This window comes from Saimiri boliviensis, chromosome 17 (genome assembly GCF_048565385.1).
Source record: "Saimiri boliviensis isolate mSaiBol1 chromosome 17, mSaiBol1.pri, whole genome shotgun sequence".
Classification (NCBI taxonomy): domain Eukaryota; kingdom Metazoa; phylum Chordata; class Mammalia; order Primates; family Cebidae; genus Saimiri; species Saimiri boliviensis.
In genome coordinates this window covers 18899381-18915240 of record NC_133465.1, presented here as the reverse complement: position 1 = coordinate 18915240, position 15860 = coordinate 18899381, and the positions used below count along the sequence as shown (strand labels likewise).

Sequence of the window (15860 nt, the reverse complement as noted above, 5' to 3'; positions counted from 1 at the left end):
AGTCTATCATCGATGGGCATTTGGGTTGGTTCCAGGTCTTTGCTATTGTTAACAGTGCTGCAATGAACATTCGTGTGCATGTGTCCTTACAGTAGAATGATTTATAATCCTTTGGATATATACCCAGTAATGGGATTGCTGGGTCAAATGGAATTTCTATCTCTAGGTCCTTGAGGAATCGCCACACTGTCTTCCACAATGGTTGAACTAATTTACATTCCCACCAACAGTGTAAAAGTGTTCCTATTTCTCCTCATCCTCCTCAGCATCTGTTGTCTCCAGATTTTTTAATGATCGCCATTCTAACTGGCGTGAGATGGTATCTCAATGTAGTTTTGATTTGCATTTCTCTGATGACCAGTGATGATGAGCATTTTTTCATATGTTTGTTGGCCTCCTGTATGTCTTCTTTTGTAAAGTATCTGTTCATATCCTTCGCCCACTTTTGAATAGGCTTGTTTGTATTTTTCTTGTAAATCTGTTTTAGTTCTTTGTAAATTCTGGGTATCAGCCCTTTGTCAGATGGGTAAACTGCAAAAATTTTTTCCCATTCTGTTGGTTGCCGATTCACTCTACTGACTGTTTCTTTTGCCGTGCAGAAGCTGTGGAGTTTGATTAGGTCCCATTTGTCTATTTTGGCTTTTGTTGCCATTGCTTTTGGTGTTTTGTTTCCCAGCCTTTTTAAAAGCCATGCAAGCCACTTCCTCCCTTCCTTTGTTCTCCATTGCTTTTGCCTATTTAGGAAAGTTTTAAGCTTTTAGCCAGTCGGGAGTAGCTTAGACTGTGCAGTCCAGCTCCAGCCAATGGAGACTGGACACAATAGTAGAAACCTCAAACATTAGGCATAGAAAGCCCTCCTCTCCTTTGTTCAGTGTGTTCTTGTGGCAACCAGGCTCACAAGCAGTACCTTCTGCAGAAGTGAAAATTGCCTTGGTGAGAACTTCTTTATTCAAGTGTTCATTTTCTTCATGGCTCCAAACTTCTACTTCTAACAATTCTGGGGGCTCATCCAGGCTATACCATTCTCCTTCAGGGAAGGGGTCTTTGGTCACCTCCCAGGGAAGGTGCACCCCACTGCCTTGTTGCAGTGGCCTCAAGATGGAGACCGAGATCCACTCATTGTGATGAATAAATCCGGGCTCTCAGCAACGTGCGGAAGGGAAAGGCTTGCAACACCACAGCAACCAGGTGACTTTGGACAGACGAAGGTAAGAAATGTCACAGAGGCAACAAAGTATTTCTTTGGTGGTCAGGATTCTGGAGGTTGAATGTGTGTGTAACAGTGCTGCCTCTGTGGCTGGTGATAAACCGTACTGCTGGATGGAGTGAGTCGGTCCTCTCTGTGGTTCTGTGGTCGCCTCATAGCACTGACACGCCACTGCTAAGAGGGGCCTAAATCTCCTCTGGGGGAGCAGCCAGAGAGGATGAAAGGAAAAGAGTGTAAGAGACCTCCGGGGGCGGGGGGACAGTTAAAAACCCTCCCCTGGGAAAAGAAAGGCAAGAAACTCCTCAAGCATGTGAGGTTGAACCTTAAACAAGTCTCTAGAAAAGGGATAGGCAAGAAATCTCTGGGTCAAGAGGGTTGAGCCTAACTGGTACCCAGTATGGGAAATGTTTCTAGTAAAACACGACAGGAAAGAATACAGATGATCAAATTCCTTCTGATAGTCCTTTAGGATTGATGTTAAAGTACTAGAAAGACAATGAAAGGACTAAACTCGAGAAAAAGCAGCAAATTATAAAATATTGCTGCTCCATTTGGACTACAGAGCCAATCCTCAAGCCCACTGTTTTCTGGCCAAAATTTGGGTCAGATGAGGATTGGGTTTGCTAACTGTTAATAATGTTATGTTAAGGCCGGGCGCGGTGGCTCAAGCCTGTAATCCCAGCACTTTGGGAGGCCGAGGCGGGTGGATCACGAGGTCAAGAGATCGAGACCATCCTGGTCAACATGGTGAAACCCCGTCTCTACGAAAAATACAAAAAAAAGTAGCTGGGCATGGTGGCGCGTGCCTGTAATCCGAGCTACTCAGGAGGCTGAGGCAGGAGAATTGCCTGAACCCAGGAGGCGGAGGTTGCGGTGAGCCGAGATCGCGCCATTGCACTCCAGCCTGGGTAACAAGAGCGAAACTCCGTCTCAAAAAAAAAAATAAATAATAATAATAATGTTATGTTAATAACAAAAGTCCTGTCTCACAAGAAGGAATAAACTACGCCCTATGCTGGTGGCAGGGGCCTGTTCTTCTCTACCCTTTAAAAATGGTGAGAAAGGAACTAGAGAGTAGGAAGGAGTCAGAGACTGTCCTGCACTAGGAAGAGTGAAGTTTCTACTTCTAAGGCATCTATAAGCAAATGGGATCCTTGAGACCACCTTTCCCTGTTCCTTAACCCTAACCCACCTCCTTCTCCCCCCAGCAGTTGCTGCCACTTCTGACCCAGCTCTGGACTCTCCTGTCCAGGCTATTCCTCCCCAGTACAACTCGGACTCTTAGGAGCTATTGCCAAGGAGCCTGCGCCTTGCCAGCCTGGGTATCCTTCTTTAAGGAAAGACTTCAACAGGAAATAGAACAATGTAGGAAAGATATCCAGAGTCTGCCTTTCTCCTCTGTATCTATGGAGTCAGCTTCAAAGCTCTTTCCTTTAAGAGAGGTACTCCAAGGCGGGGTGACTATTGCCTTTGTAAATGCCCCTTAACAGGTTCTGAAGTCTGGAGTTTAAAGAAGGAACTCAAGCCACTCTCAGATGAGATGACCCTTAGGCAGTGGCAGATCAAATTGATCAGTTTCTAGGCCCCCAGTTATATACCTGGGCTGAATTAATGTCCATCCTAAGTATGAAACAGGCATGATCCACAGAGCCGCTATGACAGTTTGGGAGTGTGAACATCCCCCAGGCCAAAATGTCCCGACAGCCCATCAAAAATTCTTGGCTCAGGTGGCTCACGTCTGTAATCCCAGCACTTTGGGAGGCCGAAGCGGGTGGATCACGAGGTCAAGAAATCGAGACCATCCTGGTCAACATGGTGAAACCCTGTCTCTACTAAAAATACAAAAAATTAGCTGGGCATGGTGGCACACACCTATAATCCCAGCTACTCAGGAGGCTGAGGCAGGAGAATTGCCTGAACCCAGGAGGCGGAGGTTGCAGGTGAGCTGAGGTGGCGCCATTGCACTCCAGCCTGGGTAACAAGTGCGAAACTCCGTCTCAAAAAAAAAAAAAACAAAATAATTCTTGGCTCAGGACCTGCGGTGGGATAATAATATCACACCCCACCGAGATAATATGAAATATTTAAGATAAATGATAATTAAAGGAATTCAAGAGTCAGCACCCCAACCCCAAAATCTCTCTCAAGCATTCGATATACAACAAGAGAGGGATGAGGGACCTATGAAATTCTTAGAAAGACTGAGGGAGCAAATGAGAAAATATGCGAATTTAGACCCAGAAGACCTCCTTAGGCAAGGAATGTTAAATGTGGACTTTGTTAGTAACAGCCAGAGATTGCAAAAAAAGTTACAGAAGCTGGAAAATTGGAAGAATTGGACTATAGAGGAGCTCCTGGGGGAAGCCCAAAAGGTATATGAAGGAGAGACGAAAAACAGCAGAGACGAAAAGCAAAAGTCCTTTGGCAGAGTTTGCCAGGACAGATACCAGGGGCTAAGTTTAGAGCCCCGCCGGCTAAGCTCTCCAAAGGATGGAGAAAAGGAGGTCAGGAAATCCGGAAATGCAGAAAGCAAGCAAGCAAAGTCGGTACTCTAAGGGAGAAGGTCAAAGTCAGTGTCAATGCTGTCAGTGCAAGGGAGTGAAAAAATAGGACCCTGGACTTGAGACAGATGGAAATGTGGAAGGACAGGTCGTTTCAAAACAGAATGTCCTGGGTTGGAAAAGGCAGGAGAAGCCCTTCCGCTCAGGACTTTTGAGGAGGAATAGGGAGGTCAGGAGCTCTGTCTCTTTTTATCTCAAGCCCCACCAGGAGCCCTTGATAAATTTAGAGGTGGGACCTACACATGAACTTACCCTCTTTTTAACTGACTCAGGAGCGGCCCTCTCATCTGTTTGTTTCTCTCCAGCTGATTTAACCCGTTCTTCCGAAGAATTGTTAGTCTCTGAAGTAAGAGGAGAAGGATTTAAGGCAAAAGTTTTAGAAAATACAGAAGTAGGGCCGGGCACGATGGCTCATGCCTGTAAGCTTAGCACTTTGGGAGGTCGAGGCGGGCGGATCACCAGGTCAGGAGTTTGAGACCAACCTGGCCAATATGGTGAAACCCCATCTCTACTAAAAATACAAAAATTAGCTGGGTGTGGTGGTGTGTGCCTGTAATCCCAGCTACTCAGGAGGCTGAGGCAGGAGAATCGCTTGAACCCAGGAGGCAGAGACTGCAGTGAGCCAAGATCACACCACTGCACACTACAGCCCAGGCAACAGTACAAGACTCCATCTCAAAAAAAAAAAATAGCCAGGCATGGTGATGGGCGTCTGTAAGCTCAGCTGCTTAGGAAGTTGAGGCAAGAGAATTGCTTGACCCCAGGAGGCAGAGGTTGCAGTGAGCCGAGATCACGCCACTGCACTCCAGCCTGGGGGACAAGAGTGAAACTCTGTCTCAAAAAAAAAAAAAAACCTGTAGAACCAATATAGTGCTTTAAAATATGACATAGTTGCATTGGTTCATTCCAACAACCTAGGTATATTCCACGGTGTGGGCACATTGTTAAGGGCATATGGTACTATCACAATTTTTTGTTTGTTTCGAGACAGAGTTTTGCTCTTATTGCCCAGGCTGGAGTGCAGTGATGTGAGCTTCGCTTACTGCAGCCTCCACCTCCTGAGTTCAAGCAATTCTCCTGTCTCAGCCTTCCAAATAGCTGGGACTACAGGTGTGCACCACCATGCCCAGGTGGGTAGCTGGGATTACAGGTACACACCAGCACACCTGGCTAATTTTTGTATTTTTAGTAGGGACAGAGTTTTGCCAGGTTGTGCAGGCTGGTCTCAAACTGCTGACCTCAAATGATCCACCTGCCTTGGCCTCCCAAAGTGCTGGGATTACAGGTGTGAGCCACCATGCCCATACAGATGCCATCACAATTTTTAAAATCACATGTTGTAAGAGTTTAAAGTATTTTAAATTTAACTGTGCTAATGTTTAACATGTATCTCACATTTTGTTCTCAAGCTGTATCACTGCCCATATAGTTAAATAACAACATTGAATCCAAACCACTAAGCTGATGAGAGCCCATCCCAGGAGAAGAGGGCTGTTAGAGGAAAAACCTCCTAGAGCCTCTCTTGTGACTGTTGAGCCTACTCAGGAAATTTATTATTTCTGTTGTTGTTGTGAGACAGTCTCACTCTGTCACCCAGGCTGGAGTGCAAGTAGCACAATCTTGGCTCACTGCAACCTCTGCCTCCTGGGTTCAAGCGATTCTCCTGCCTCAGCCTCCCAAGTAGCTGGGATTACAGGCACCTGTCACTGCACCCAGCTAATTTTTGTAGTTTTTAGTAGAGATGGGGCAGGCTGGTCTTGAACTCCTGACTTCGTGATCCACCTGTCTCAGCCTCCCAAAGTGCTGGGATTACAGGCATGAGCCACTGTGCCTGGCTGGCTTTTTTTTTTAGATGGAGTCTTGCTCTGTCCCCCAGGCTGGAGTGCAGTGGCGCGATCTTGGCTCACTGCAACCTCCACCTCCTGGGTTCAAGCAATCCTCCTGCCTCAGCCTCCCAAGTAGCTGGGATTACAGGCACGTGCCACCATGACTGGCTAATTTTTATATTTTTAGTAGAGACAAAGTTTAACAATGTTGATCAGGCTAGTCTCAAACTCCTGACCTCATGATCTGCCTGCCTTGGCCTCCAAAAGTGCTGGGATTACAGGTGCTATTACTTCTTTTATTCTTTTAAAGTTTCTCTCTAGGAGGCAGCAAGACAATCTTGCAGGCAAAAAGAGTCTTCAGGTGACACACTACACAGCCCTCATCTTCGGTGAACCCCCGCCTTCTAGCATCACTCGCCTCAGGTGTTGGAGCCGAAGCTGGCCTGCAGTTCTAGGGTCACCTGGGCGTGCCTGCCTGCTACTGGCACAGCAATCTTTGTGTGCGGCCCAAGGATCTTCTATACCCATGGTGGGGGCAGCAGGGCAGAAAACAGCCTCCACTTTTGAGGAAGATTTTAGCACCGAATTTCCTCAGACCCACTTCCCTCCAGGGACATCTCACTTTAGCTTAAGTTCTTTTCAGAAGGCTAACTGGGGTGGGTGTGGTGACTCACCTATAATCCCAATACTTTGGGAGGCTGAGGCAGGAAGATCACCTGAGCCCAGGTGTTCAAGACTAGACTGGACATGTGACCCTCATCTCTACAAAAAGTTTAAAAATTAGACAGGTGTGGTGGCTTGCACCTGTAGTCCCAGCTGCTTAGGAGGCTGAAGCAGGAGAATCTCTTGACCCTGGGAGGTTGAGGCTGCAGTGAGCCATGATCGTGCCACTGCACTCCAACCTGGGCAACAGAGTGAAACCCAGTCTCAGAAAAAAGAAAGGCTAACTCGTATCTGAAACTTTTTGTGAGATTCAATTTCCCTCTGCTGCTAAGATAAAAATAATTAAGAAGTATTAAATATATTAAATAATTTCACTTTTTTTTTTTTTCAGATGGAGTTTCACTCTTGTTACCCAGGCTGGAGTGCAATGGCACGATCTCCACTCATCCCATGCGCCACCATGCCTGGCTAATTTTGTATTTTTAGTAGAGACAGGTTTCTCCATGTTGGACAGGCCGGTCTCAAACTCCCGACCCCAGGTGATCCGCCCATCTTGGCCTCCCAAAGTGCTGGGATTACAGGTGTGAGCCACCGCTCCTGGCAATTCCACATTTCTTAAAACATTCCTGTTGACAGCTTGGGCAGGTTACTTTGTATGCATTCACCCACGGATGCCACTGGAATACCTCCTCACCTGTGCTGGGCGTGGGGCAGGTCCCCAGGTGGCAGGGTGCATGTCACACAAGTCAGGGCAACAGCAGGGGTTGAGCCTCGCTCCAACTCCTAGTCTAGAGACAGCACCTGGACATTTTGGGAAATATTTTAACCTAGGAGGCACCCAATGTGAGAAACAAACTCACCCCTCCAAACCAAAGAATGGACTCAAAGACCTGGAGAACAGTGAAAGTGAGGCTTTTAATAATCTTTTGAGATCGGGTGTCTGATGAGCGGGCACACCCAGCAGTTTCAGCAAGCCATTTACCCACTAGTGTGCAGGTTCCTCCGTCCTCTAAGGCTTGAGTACTATGAAGCAGTCTTCTCAGACGTTGCTTACTGATTGTTAAGTAGAGACTTGGGGTGTTTTTTGTTTTTTGGTTGTCTTGCTGCATTTTGTTGCATTGCAACCTTAGCTTAGGGCTCTTCAAGTATTTGACAACACCTGAGTAGCCAGGCCGGCTGGTAAGAATGGACAAAGCGAGCTATTTTGCAGGCTAGTAATTCATTTTAGACTAAACTCTGTTGGTTCAGGTGAAGGCAACTAAGGAAGGGGAAGGGGGCGCAGGGGAAGCCGACAACAGGCGTCAGCTGTCCGGAGGGGCCTAGTACATAGTTTGTTCCGTGGTTTGCTGACCTAAGATGATTCAAGGCAGCTTGTCTTGGAAATGGACCACTGTATACATTATTTTCTTCACCCAAGTAACATCTTAAAGTTTTACTCCTTTTTGAGTCTCCTGTTCTTTGACTAACAGTTTGTAAATAGCTGTATACTGCCCCCCAAAAAAGTATTTAACAAAGAGTAGCCCCAATTTGAATGACTTAGCAGCAGGCGAAGGCAAAGAAACACAGCGCTCACATTCCAGAGTAAGAACATGTTTATTGAGATGTGCCAGAAGTCCAGGGCCTCGTGGCTTCGCAGTCAGGAGATGCTACATTCTCCCGTTTTCTTCTCAGAACATACACCGTGGGAATTCACAAACTAAAACAATTTCTGGTGACTTCCAATCTGTATATTATACTTCACAGCTTCAATTGAATTTTTAAAAAAATTAACTTCAAGCTGACTTGCCTAACATTGTGAGTCAAAGGTAACTTTTTTTGTTTTTGTTGTTGTTGAAAGGTAACTTTAAAAAGGAAAAACACACAGTACTGGAGGGTCTCTGGATGGTAGTGTCAGCATGAGCCAGGGAGGTGAGACCACACACACAGCCGGCAGACCTCCGGACGGGACCTGGGGCGCATCATGACAAGATGGTGAAGTCACAAATTCAGATGTCATTGGAGCTATCTATGTATGACATACAAATTATAAACAAATAACCTAAAACATTTCACAGTGTACGACACCTGTTCTACCTGTGAATGCAAACCCTGAGCTGCAAATAAGAGCACAGATACGGGAGACACCATAGCCTGAAGCTGCTCTCTCCTCTCCTCTCCTCTGGTCCCATGATGGGTTATGCTGAGCCCGCAATGTGCACACACTAAGTCCACAGGTGTTAAAGGTAAGGTCACTTCTAAACACACAACAAAATTACCTTAAACATAAGGATATTAAAAGTTCAAAGCCCGACTAGCATGGTTGCTCACGCCTATAATCTCAGCACTTTGGGAAGTCGAGGTGGGTGGATCACTTGAGGTCAGGAGTTCAAGACCAGCCTGGCCAACATGGTGAAACCCCATCTCTACTAAAATAAGAAAAAAAAGAAAATTAGCTGGGCATAGTGGCGGGTGCCTGTAATCCCCACTACTCAGGAGGCTGAGGCAGGAGAATCACTTGAACCTGGGAGGCAAAGGTTGCAGTGAGCCAAGGTTACACCACTGCACTCCAGCCTGGGCCACAGAGCCAGACTCCATCTCAAAAAAAAAAAAAAAAAGTTAAAAGCCCACCTTGGCAACAGAAGCAGCTGCTGGCCATCGGTCCTGACAGACCACTGCACTTACTACCCAAGGACAGGCTGGCTGCAGAGCTTGGCACTGGCATGCATACTGGTTATAAAGAGAAATTATGCAAGGAAGCAAGGGAACAGCCAGCCTTTGGTGGCAATGACGCTCACAGGGTTGTTCCGAAGGCTGCCTGCCACCCCCACTGCACGCTCAGCTCTTCCCTTCCTCTCCCCACTCTGATGACAGAGACCGGACAGGGACAGACTGTGAGGGACAAGAAGACTGTTGGCCCCAGCCAATCCCCAGCATGCCACATAGAGAGATGGAAGAACTCTCACAGAGACATAAAAAGGGCCAAGTCAGGCAAAGCAGAGATTTTCTAGAATCAGGGAAGGGAATGGGACCAACCTGGAGGAGGCACTGTGCCTTTTCTGTACTGTGGCAGAAGCTTCGATTCCAAACCAAGATAAAGACCACACTCCTGAAAGCACCCCTGTGGCAGGTTGTGACTGAAGTTATTTTGGCAGAGGGGCAAAAAAAAAAAAAAAAAAAAAAAAAGGTCTCGCCCAAAATAACTGACCTGAAATAACAGACATTCCCTTCCCTAACCTTTAGTTCAATTTAGTATTCTAATGGCCAGGAGTTTAACAATGTTTTTCTAGTGCTGAGGTCTCTGCACCAGGCCTTTTGCCCCAGTGCTGCGTGTGAACGGCACTAGAGCAAAGGGAGGGCACAGTCCCCTTCTTGGTTAGGTCTGGTTTCGGCTGGAGGTGCCAAGAGTTCTGTACCATGAAAGTGATCCCCCTCCAGCTCTGGAGACAAGTGGGGCACAGCTTCAGTGACTTTTCTTCTTTTGTGGGAAAAAAGTATACTTCGTAGGGTCAAACTCTTCCCAGATGCGCTCAAATTCTTCCAGAAAAAGCCGCACGTACTCGTCGTCCTCCATGATGAGCACGTTCTCCCTGTTGTTCTGGATGGCCTGTGTGGTCCAGTTGAGCGAGCCAGTGATGAGCACCCTCCTGTCCACGACTGCGAACTTGTGATGCATGTAGCCCAGGTCTTGATCGTGCCGGACCTGGATACCTGTGGAAGGGACAAGGTGCTTGCATCCCATTCCGGAGTCCCGCCTCCAGTGTGGATTATTCCTGGGGGCAAATGGCTTTACTATTTATTTCCAGTTTGCTGGGCCAGGAAAGCCCACCATGTTTCACAGAGTGGTGGCGGCTAAGCTCCCAGGAGGGATCCTGAGAACCACAGAGGGGACATCACTCATGGGGCCAGAGCATCACACACAGGCCATGGGGGACTGGGAAGGCTGTGGTCTGAGTGAGACCACACCTCTGAGTCTATGTAGCATGTCCCTTCGGGGCTACTGGTTGCTGCCGAGGCTGTCACTAACCCAGTCAGAGGCAACCTGGGCAAAGACAGCGTGTGGGTCTCCTTGCCTTCAGAGTCTGACTCTTCCACAGCTAAGGCTGAGACTGTGCCCACTCTGTCCAGAGAGGCCCGGGAGTCTGGGAGCAGAGCCCACTTCACTGGTACAGCCTTGGCCACCAAGGGAGGAAGGGCCCTAACTAACTGACGCACAAACGAATTCTCCTCTTCCGCACTCCCTGCTTCCTTCACCAAAAACCAGTGATGTCCACCTCCCCTCTTACCAGCTTTCAAATTCCTGCGGGGAAGGGCCTGTGTCTCTCTCCCCTGGAATAACACTGCCTCACTCACGACTTGCTCAAGGAATGAGGCCATTAGAAATGGGGCTTAAAAGTTTTAAACAGGCTGCCACGCAACACAGTTGCCAGATTTTTCCACATCAAAATACAGGACATCGAGTTAAATGGAGTTTCAGATAGTCATTTTTGAAGGGAAGTATGTGCCATGGAGTACTGGGAACATACCCTAAAACTCACTCCCTGCGTGTGGAATCCACATTTAATTGTGCGTCCCGCATTGCGCCTGGTGGCTTCCTCACCTGGGGGATCCAACCCTTCTCCTCATGCTCTGGCCACTCCACCAGCAGGCCCTGTCGGTGCTGCCATGCAAACGGTGGGCAATCTAAAGCCTCACCACTGCCGACACCTCCTGCCTCCACCGGGATCTACTGCCCCAACCACCAGCCCCTCCCCAGGCCTGCCACCTCTGGCCTCTCGGGGGAAGCCCGGCCTACGCGCGCTCACCACTTCCCATGGTCAGCCACAGAGGACCTCTGCGGCTCCTCACAAGGAAGCCAGTCTGTGGCCCAGGGTGTCTGTGCTGCTGCCCCTTCCAGCCGCATGCCTCTCCCTCCGGACAGCCCACTTGTGTCATCAAGGTCCCTGCCCTGAGTGTCACTGCCCCTGGGCAGCTGACCTGGCCTACACCACTTCCTCCCACACCACTGCCTTCTCACCCTGCTTTATGAAGTTTTCCTGACCCTTCTTATTGCCCTAAATGAAATATGCGTGACTTAGCTGGTATCCCCATGGGAACCTGGCCTTGTGCCCTAGGGTGTCCCAGCTCCTGGGGGACATTCCTTCCTTGAATGGGTGAATGCCACTGGACAGCCTCAAAGTCAGCAAGGACACTGAGAGGCCAAGCACAGAGGGGATCGGATGGGACCTTGGTCTAGGGGTTCTTGAAAGTTCTTCACAAACCTCAGCTTCTACAACTTCTAAAAGCAACTCAAACAGAACTGCTGTGCACGCCTGGAGGTCCCCACACCTCCCCCGTTAAAAAGACCAACACTTGAGAGGGCAACTATTGTGACTGCCAAAAGAGAAAGGCACATCCTCAATATGAAAACCTCTCACCCCACTCTGTTCCTACGCGGGGTGCAACACGCCCCACACCACCCAGAACGGAGAGGGAGGCTGGCTGCGGCCCAAGTCAGCAAGAGGCCGCGGCTATGCAGAAGGAACAGTGCGTTGGTGGCCACTGCCCAGCTGGACAGTTCCCAGGACTCCACGGTCTCTCAGTCACTGTGACCAGAATTACCAGATCCAACGGTTGCATGTGCAGGTGTGACTTTCTGGGTACCTGAGTGATGGAGACAGAGAAGCCCAAGAGCCTGTGGGTGCAAATACACCAAAGGCAACAGCAGGCTGGGCCACCGAACTGGGCCAGGATGGCCTGAGAATCCTCAGGCAGGACAAGGATCCCAATTATTCACATTTCCTGTTCTCTCTGTCAACCCCGTGAGAGAGGCACCCCCGCCAGAGAGATATGTGTTCCCCCTCCTTATGCAGCTGAGAAAACCACCGGACGTCCTGGTGCTGCCTTCTAGAACACATCTTTAGGTCTCCCAAAGCCTGGTGGCCTGAGGTTTGCTCAGCAGCAGGTGGCCGCCTCTCCCTGGAGCCCTTTAGTATGGAAGTCCCAGCACAACCCTGGCGTCCAGCTTCCCTGCCAGCAGGATCCGGGTCACCAGAGGCCGTCCGGGGGTCTCCGACAGCCTGCGGGAGGGCGGGTCGGGATGCAGCAGTCACGGAAACTCCTCCGCTGGTAGGGCGGGGAGTTCCTGGGGGAGCCCGCCCCGCCTCTAAGCCGGCACACGCGGGCACCTGCTTCCAGCGCGGTAGTCACTGGGAGAACCACCCCCGCCGCGGAGACAACCAAGGGCCCTGCTCGCTTCCGCCCGCGCAGCCGGCTAGGCCATCTGAGGGGGCTCCGCTTTCTCCGCGTTAAACCACCCCGACCCCACCATGGCCACGAGGAAAAGCAAATGAGGTCTCAGGCCGACCCCGGACCCCCTCCCCTAAGTGTCCACCTGCGCCCCCGCCGGGCCGGGCCTACCTGCCTTGCGCAGCAGGCCGATCTGTGAGCCGTTGAGGGCCATGTAGTCGCAGTCGGTGACCACCCGCACTCGCACCCCGCGCTGGTGCAGTAGCCGGACGGCGCGGCCCAGCTGGGGGCTGGAGAAGGCGAACAGGCAGAGCTCCAGGCTGACGCGGGCGGCCAGCAGGGCGCGCATTAGGCGGCTCAGCGAGCTCTCGCCGTGAGGCAGGCCGCACAGGCAGCAGTCAGGAAGCGCGGCCTGCTCCCCGGCGGGCGCCTCGCCCCGCGCCCTCAGCAGAGCCTCAGTGCAGGTCACCTGCGACGGGAAGAACAGCACCTCGCGCCGCAGCCGCCGCCGCCCGGACCGCAGCCAGCGCAGCACCCAGGGTAGCACCTCCAGGGCCAGCGCCAGGCCCACGGCCGCCGCAGCCGCCACCTGCCAGCGCAACCGCTTCATGCCGCTGCCCTGGCTGGCCAGCCTGCGCGCCCCCAGCCCTAGACCACCAGGCGCCAGACCACGCCCCCGCCACGCGCCGCCAACAGCCTTGAGCAAAGCCACGCCCCCAGCCCCCGAGGGCCGTGCCAGGCCACGCCCCCGTCACGCGCCAACAACCGCCAAGTGCCAGGCCACGCCCCCAGGCCCCTAAGTACAGGTGCCAGGCCGCGCCATTCCCCGACAACTGACACTCACCAAGCTGAGCCCATCCCCCCCCACCAGTCCGTCCGTAGTCCCCAAGGGGTGGCCACACCTCCCTCACACGCCAGACCACTGTCCCCTCCCCCCCACACGCTGCCAACACCAGGCCGCGCCCCCTACTCCCCCCTCCAGCCAGGCCCTCGGCTACGCCCCCCAGGTCCCACCTCCCACTATTGCACCAAGCCGCGCCCCCAAACCCGCCGTCCCCCGGCACCTCATGCACGCTTGCGGGCCACGGGCCCTCGCTGCACCACTCACCTGCCCAGGCCAGAGACCGCCCGCGGACCCGGAAGCCTCAGCAACCCCGGCTTTCCTCGTGTGGAGCACAGCAGAGCTGTTCGGGAAATGTGGACACCTTCACTGTCCCCTCGGGCTGGGGAGGGACCTGGAAACACAGATATCGGGGAATCCACACAGCTGGAGGCAGCACTGGAACCCAGCCTGCTGGAGGCGGTGGGGTAGTGGGGATGCCTAAGCCCAGAGTTAGGCCCCTATAGGTTTTTTTTTTTCCAGCCCAACTGTAGGGCTGTTGGCCCGACAGGGTTGTGGGGTGGCCCTTATGCTGTGCTGAGTGAGGTGCAGGATCTGAGAAGTAAAGAGACAGGACACTGGAGAACTGGAGAAGAGCAGCTGGGCTAGGGGTGGGGGCATGCCACCTATGAGCAGAGACGGGCGAGGCCCCAACGCCCAGAAGCGTCTGTATTTTTTAGGTACAAGCAGGGGGAAGGGTCGTAAGCGACGTCATCATCTATAGGCTTAGTGATAGGGCATACATAATTACATGAGTCACAAGTGAGGGGGCCACACCATTATGTCACCTGGGCAGAGAGATGGGCTGTGTGCATTAGGGAGTAGAGGGTCGTGTACAGAAAAGGGGTCCACCCCTCACCGAGGCAAAAAGGTGGGCTGTGTGCAATAGGTGTCCTGCACAACACTTCTTATCTGGGGGCCGGAGATGTCAAAGGATTTCTAATAGAAGGTTACTCCAAGCCAATGCAGTGGGAGCTGACAGACTTGTGCTCTTATTTATAGGAGGATGATTTGAGCTAGCACAGAAGCGAGAAAAGACTGACAGGGTGTACAGCCTCCGAGACTGGTCACACCTGAGGGGTTCTTCTCCCTCGGTTATTTGCAGGCTCTCAGGCCTGAGGCCTACTTTCCACAGGAACTGGATGCAAGGTACTACCACTCCTTTTTCAGGAGGAGAGGCTCTTGCGCCAAGCCTGCCATACGTCTTATGCCCTTTCAGGCAGGGACGCCACTGCGTGCGTCTTCAGTTCTTGTCCTGGTCTGGCTGTTTTCCCATGTACTGCTTCTGTTCTGTGACTGCTCTAGGCATTCCTCCTACTACAAACTACTATGTGGTTATGCAGAGGATTCTATAAATCAGCACTAAATGTGTCAGTACAGCTCCGACTGCAATACCTATATGATTATATAGAAAGATTATATGGAACTAAGTATGATTTTATATATATTTAAGCTACATATAGTAAGCAGTAAGTTATATGATTATATAGAAAGATCATACGGGACCTAGTATGATTTTATATATAAGCTAGATATAAGTAAGCAGTGAGTTATACTTCAGGCACTAATTGTGCCTGGGGTCTGCACAGTTCTCCTTCCTCGGTGCCCCTGGGGGGTGTTACCCACACCCAACTGGATCTCCAGCGTTGTTAGAAGGAGGCTGCCCTGCTTTAAGCATAAACGGAGGGGAGACTAAGGCGGCTGAGGGCTTAGTGGGCACTGAGCCGGGGACAAAGGGAAAACGGGGCAATATGGTGTTCTGGGCTGGATCCTGGAACAGAAAGAAGGCATTCACAGAAAACCTGGTGCAATCCAAATAAAGTCTGGAGCTTAATCGCTTTGTACCAATGTCAGTTTCTTAGCTTTGACAAATGTGTGAAAGGAGTGTAAAAGGCTAACAATAAAGGAAGCTGGATGGGAGTAAATGGAACTCTTCTATCTTCGAAACTTTTCTGAAAATCTAAAATTATTCTAAATTAAAAATGTAGCCGGGCGCAGTGGCTCAAGCCTGTAATCCCAGCACTTTGGGAGGCCAAGGCGGGTGTATCACGAGGTCGAGAGATCGAGACCATCCCGGTCAACATAGTGAAACCCCGTCTCTACTAAAAATACAAAAAATTAGCTGGGCATGGTGGCGCGTGCCTGTAATCCCAGCTACTCAGGAGGCTGAGGCAGGAGAATTGCCTGAGCCCAGGAGGCGGAGGTTGCTGTGAGCCGAGATCGCGCCATTGCACTCCAGCCTGGGTAACAAGAGCGAAACTCCGTCTCAAAAAAAAAAAAAAAAAAAAAAAGTATTAAAATATTAAACATGCACCTTCCATATGATCCAGGTATCCCACTCCCAGGAGAAAGGATGGATCCATTCACACAAGCATGTGTACATCAGTGTTCACGGCAGGTTCACGGCAGGCATACGTGCAATAACCCACACCTGGAAACAAACATTTGTCAGCAGGTAAACAGGTGAGCAAACTTTTGTATATCTATACAAGGGAATGCTATTTAGCAATAAAATAGAA

General features: G+C 50.7%; 2 protein-coding genes across 8 annotated transcripts in view; both read right to left on the bottom strand.

Annotated features, from left to right (window-relative positions):
* Positions 1 to 7831: 7831 nt before the first annotated feature.
* PLD6 (phospholipase D family member 6) lies at positions 7832 to 13543 on the bottom strand. 2 transcript variants are annotated; one of them, XR_012514576.1, is made up of 3 exons: positions 12633 to 13543; positions 9270 to 9944; positions 7832 to 8205 (listed from the first exon to the last, which is right to left on the bottom strand). XR_012514576.1 is itself a non-coding variant. In XM_003929312.4 (2 exons), exons 1-2 carry the CDS (start codon positions 13069 to 13071, stop codon positions 9697 to 9699), a joined length of 687 nt encoding a protein of 228 aa, XP_003929361.4. In that variant the 5' UTR covers positions 13072 to 13543; the 3' UTR covers positions 7832 to 9696. The 2 variants fall into 2 exon arrangements, 1 of the variants encoding a protein (XP_003929361.4); XM_003929312.4 differs by having other exon boundaries at positions 7832 to 9944.
* FLCN (folliculin) overlaps positions 12850 to 15860 on the bottom strand; it is a 39327-nt gene continuing 36316 nt past the window's right edge. For all 6 annotated transcript variants that reach the window (XR_012514570.1, XR_012514574.1, XR_012514571.1 and 3 more), the window contains 3 exons: positions 15656 to 15772; positions 13570 to 13696; positions 12850 to 12930 (listed from right to left, as the gene is read on the bottom strand). The gene's annotated coding sequence lies outside the window, so the exon portion shown is untranslated. The remainder of the gene's footprint in view (positions 12931 to 13569; positions 13697 to 15655; positions 15773 to 15860) is intronic.